The 4,430-nt window shown below is 38.9% G+C and overlaps 1 protein-coding gene across 1 annotated transcript in view; it reads right to left on the bottom strand.

The window, feature by feature from the left end:
* The window catches only part of LOC105998520 (leucine-rich repeat-containing protein 37A3-like), a 69,973-nt gene that overhangs the window by 38,156 nt on the left and 27,387 nt on the right, over positions 1 to 4,430 (bottom strand). Inside the window, exon 3 of the mRNA XM_013033245.1 lies at positions 4,033 to 4,113. Within this exon, the coding sequence (XP_012888699.1) occupies positions 4,033 to 4,113 (81 nt within the window). The remainder of the gene's footprint in view (positions 1 to 4,032; positions 4,114 to 4,430) is intronic.

The raw sequence follows: 4,430 nt of genomic DNA, 5'->3' as shown, positions 1-4,430 counted from the left end.
CCCCCCCCCAAAAAAAAAGACCTTAGTTGTACAGGAAGCCAGGTTGAAGAAGACTTGGTTACCCTTCTCCAGTTTTCAGTCTTTATTAGTCTTTAATAAAACCTGTTGGTCTGTTTCTTTTGCCATTCTGCTCTTTATTCATACTCATGTACTTGAACTATTTCCTTACATAAGGGGTGAGTGGGAATCAAACTAAATAGTCCTTAAGGAAACTGTGATAATGAATTGGTAGATTTCATTCACCTGTTTTAAATATGTTCTTGGTGCTGGGTGTTGGTGACTCATGCCTGTCATCCTAGCTACTCAGGAGACTGAGATCTGAGAATCACAGTTCAAAAATAGTCCAGGAAGGAAAGTATGTGGAATTTTTTTTTTTTTTTGTCAGTCGTGGGACTTGAACCATCTGAGCCTGGATGCTGTCCCTCAAACTCTTTAGCTCAAGGCTAGCACTCTACCACTTGAGACACAGAGTCAATTCTGATTTTCTGGTAGTTTTGGCTACTCAGCCTCCTGAGTAGCTAAGATTACAGGCATGAGCCACCGATGCTTGGCTGTGAGACTCTTAAATTATCACAGAAAAAACTGGAAGTGGAGCTCTGGCTGCTAGTCTTGTGCAAAAGGAGCTCAGGGACAGCCCCAGGACCAGCAAAAAACAAAAAAACAAAAGAAGTGTTTATGGGCTGGAAGTTATAGAGCGCCTGCCTCTTACTCACAAGGTCCCAAGTTCAAATCACAGTACTGCTAAAAACTCAGTATAAAACAAAATATAAGCTGGGTGCCAGGAGCTTATGTACTCCAGAGTCCAAGAGCTGAGCATTGCAATTCAAAGCCAGCCATGCAGGAAATTCCATCAGGTTCTTATCTCTGGTTCTGATTAGCTATCTAAAAGCTGGAAGTGAAGCTTTGGTTCCATTGGCACAATACTAGCCTTGAGCCAAAACCTCAGGAACAGCAGGCTAGCCCTCCGTTCAAGCCCTGGGACTGACACATACATATACAGAAAGACATGCAAATGTAGTTTTGGTTTATAGCTATTTTCCAATGATTTAAAAAATTGTATAGTTATAGGTCTGTGCTAATGAGCACAAAGTGAATGAAGATATAATATTTGACAATGAAGTATAAAGGAAAGTGTGATAATGGTATAATGGAACAGTCTTTTGTACACTAATGAAAATATATAGACATTAATCTAAAGTAGAACATTAATTAAGATGTTAATGATAATCTGTAGGGTAATCATTAAGAAAATAAATCAAAATTATATAGGTAAAAAAAGGAATTAAAGTAATATGTTAGAAAATATCTCAAAGAAGGTACTAATGGTGGAAGTGAGGAAAGAGATATGATATTGAGCACAATAACAAATAAAGCCTTCACTGTATATGCTAATTAGTATTTGATTAGATTAAACTTCAATTAAAAGGCAGAAAATGTTTTCTTGCTGTGTGTATATGTGTGTGTTTATGATTAAATGACTAACAAGTATGTGGGCCTCATATTTGTTAGAAAAGCAGTTTATCCCTTGAGGTATACTGTAGCCCAGAATAGATTTTTAAAATATACAATCCCACTTTGTGCTGTCAACAAAAACCACACTTTTGATTCAAAGTCACAAATTGGTTGAAAGTAAAATGATGGAAAATATATACAATGCAAACAGTAACTAAAAGGGAGCTGGGGTGTGTATGAGAGATTAGGTGGATTTAACACTAAAATTATTACTAGGGACAAAGGTGAGAAGTACATAATGGTAAAAAGCACAATCCATTAAGGAGATAAAATAACTGTGAACATATATGCTCCCCACCCCCAATAAAACAAAAATGTCCAACCAAGTTTGGTAAGAGTGGTTCATGTCTAAAGTCATAACTACTTGGGTAAGAGCAGAAGGATCACAGTTCATGGCCAGCCTGGGTAGACAAACAGATAGCTAGGCACCATTGGTTCACACCTGTAATCCTACTACTCATTAGGCTAAGTAGAAAGGTAGACAAGGTAGGCAAAAGAGCTAGACCAGGCAGGAAAGTCCATGAGACTCTTATCTTCAATTAACCAACCAAAAAGCTGGAAGTGGAGTTGTGGCAGACCACTACCCTTGAGCAAAAAAGCTAAGGGACAGTGTTAATGGCGTCACAAGTGGCAGAGCACCAGCCTGTCCAGTATAAGGCCCTGAGTTTAAACCTTAGTTTATATAAACAACCAAAGTTGAGACTGAATGTGTTGTTACAGGCCTGTAATACCACCACAAACAGGAGGATTATGAGTTTGAGCCTATACTGTGTAACATAATGAATTTAAGTCTAGTCGGCACTACATAGAAAAAGTGTGCCTCAAAAAAATCATGCATAATAGTGTTGAAAATAATATATTACTTGAGAGTAATTACATTCCTTGATACCCACAACAACTTGTACATCAGTCATGTACAAGTTCTACAAAGTGAGGTTAAAAAGAGAATTTCACGGGCTGGGAAAGTGGTTCAGTGGTAGAGCGCTTGCCTTGCATGCATGAGGCCCTGGGTTCGATTCTTCAGCACCACATAAACAAAAAGAAAAAGCCACAAGTGGCATTGTGGTTCAAATGGTAGAGCGCTAGCCTTGAGCTGAAGAGCTGAGGGACAGCACCTAGGCCCAGAGTTCAGGCCCCACAACCGGACCCCCCCCCCAAAAAAAAAAAAGAAGAGAGAATTTCACCTGGAGTCGATAATGCCCTTCTGGCCACTGAATATCATAGAAATTTTGTTTTATTTTATTTTTTTGAGGCAGAGTCTTGTTATGTAGCTCAGGCTGGCCTTGAGCTCTAGATCTTCCTGCTTTGAGTGCTAGGATTACAGGTACGTGCCATCATGCCTGATAAACAGAATATTTGAGTTGAAAGGGAATAAAACCCATACTTGTTGAAGGCAATCAGGAAAGTGAGTATATGGAATCAGGATAGCTCAATGTTTAATCCATTGATTTTATTTTTTTGTGCCAGTACTAGGGCTTGAACTCAGGCCCTGAGTATTCTCTCTTAGCTTTTTCACCCAGGGCTAGTGCTCTACCACTTGAGCCAGATCTCCACTTCTGAATTTTTTGTTCGTTAATTGGAAATAAATCTATGGACTTTCCTGCCCAGGTTAATTCCAAACCAAGATCCTCAGATCTTAGCCTCCTACATAGCTACGTAGCTAGCATTACAGGTATGAGCCACCAGCACTGGCTCCTAATTTTTTTTCTTTTAATACATAGCTCAACATCAACATTTCTGTTCCTCAAAGGTTTCTGTTACCCACAGCAATTGACAAGTTCAGAGGTATATACTTCTTAAAAAATAAAGTTCTGGCTGATTGAGGAACGTGCCTATGGCATATTGTCAGGGATTATTTCTGCTTCAACATAAGATAGTGACACTGAGTGCTCCCTGGAAGGTTTGGTGTTCAACTTTGCTCTTTGCAGTTCTGTCTCATTTAAAAGCAGTTAGGGACTTATTCAGCAGTTGAGAAGGAATGAATGTTAACTTTATAAGTGAATTCCAAGGACCAGGTACACATATCAGAATAGCATCATTGGTTCTCATGATGATGCCAATTTGAACGGTACTTGTCTGGTGTCTGTTGTACTTGCCAAAGATCAGGACCAAGGAAACAAGAGCCTGTCAAATGTAAGTCATATGAATCTCCTAGCCTTGTGTGTTTCCTCATAAAAAAAGGAAAAAAAAAAAGATCTTAAAGATATACTCTTTCAGGCTGGGAATGTGGCTTAGTGGTAGAGTGCTGGTCTCGCATGCATGAAGCCCTGGGTTCAATTCCTCAGTACCACATATACAAGAAAAAACAGAAGTGGCCCTGTGGCTCAAGTGGTAGAGTACTAGCCTTGAGCAAAAGAAGCTCAGAGACAGTGCCCAGGCCCTGAGTTCAAGACCCAGAACTGGCCAAAAAAAAAAAAAAAGGGGAAAAAAAAGATACACTTTTTAGAGTTAATATAGTCCTCATACCCAGCTAACCAATAAGGTCTTATTTAACAAACATTTATCTTCTATTTCACTTACAATTGGTGTAAAAACTGCATTCCATGCCATGCCTCAAATGTTCCAAAGCTCAGTTCTGTGAGTAAGTTGCAACCAAGATTTCTACCAAAAAACAACAACAATAATAATAAGCCAAAGAAAAAGAAGAAAAAAAGATATTCTTTCAGAACATTTATCACTTCACAGTGATTCTAATTCGCTTATGATGAAACATACTTCAATACTTCCCCCAGGCTTTAAAAAAATCTTACTGTAAAAGATACTTACGATTTACATTTTTCATATTTACATCAGTGTCAAATAACATTTATGTAGAAAAAGTTTTGTAGCCGGGCACAGGTGGCTCACACCTGTAATCCTGTGTACTCAGGAGGCTGAGATCTGAGGATCGCGGATCAAAGCCAGCCCGGGCAGGAAAG

The sequence above is a fragment of the Dipodomys ordii genome, unplaced genomic scaffold (assembly GCF_000151885.1).
Source record: "Dipodomys ordii isolate 6190 unplaced genomic scaffold, Dord_2.0 Scaffold165, whole genome shotgun sequence".
Lineage (NCBI taxonomy): Eukaryota > Metazoa > Chordata > Mammalia > Rodentia > Heteromyidae > Dipodomys > Dipodomys ordii.
This window is presented reverse-complemented; position numbering and strand designations above follow the sequence as displayed.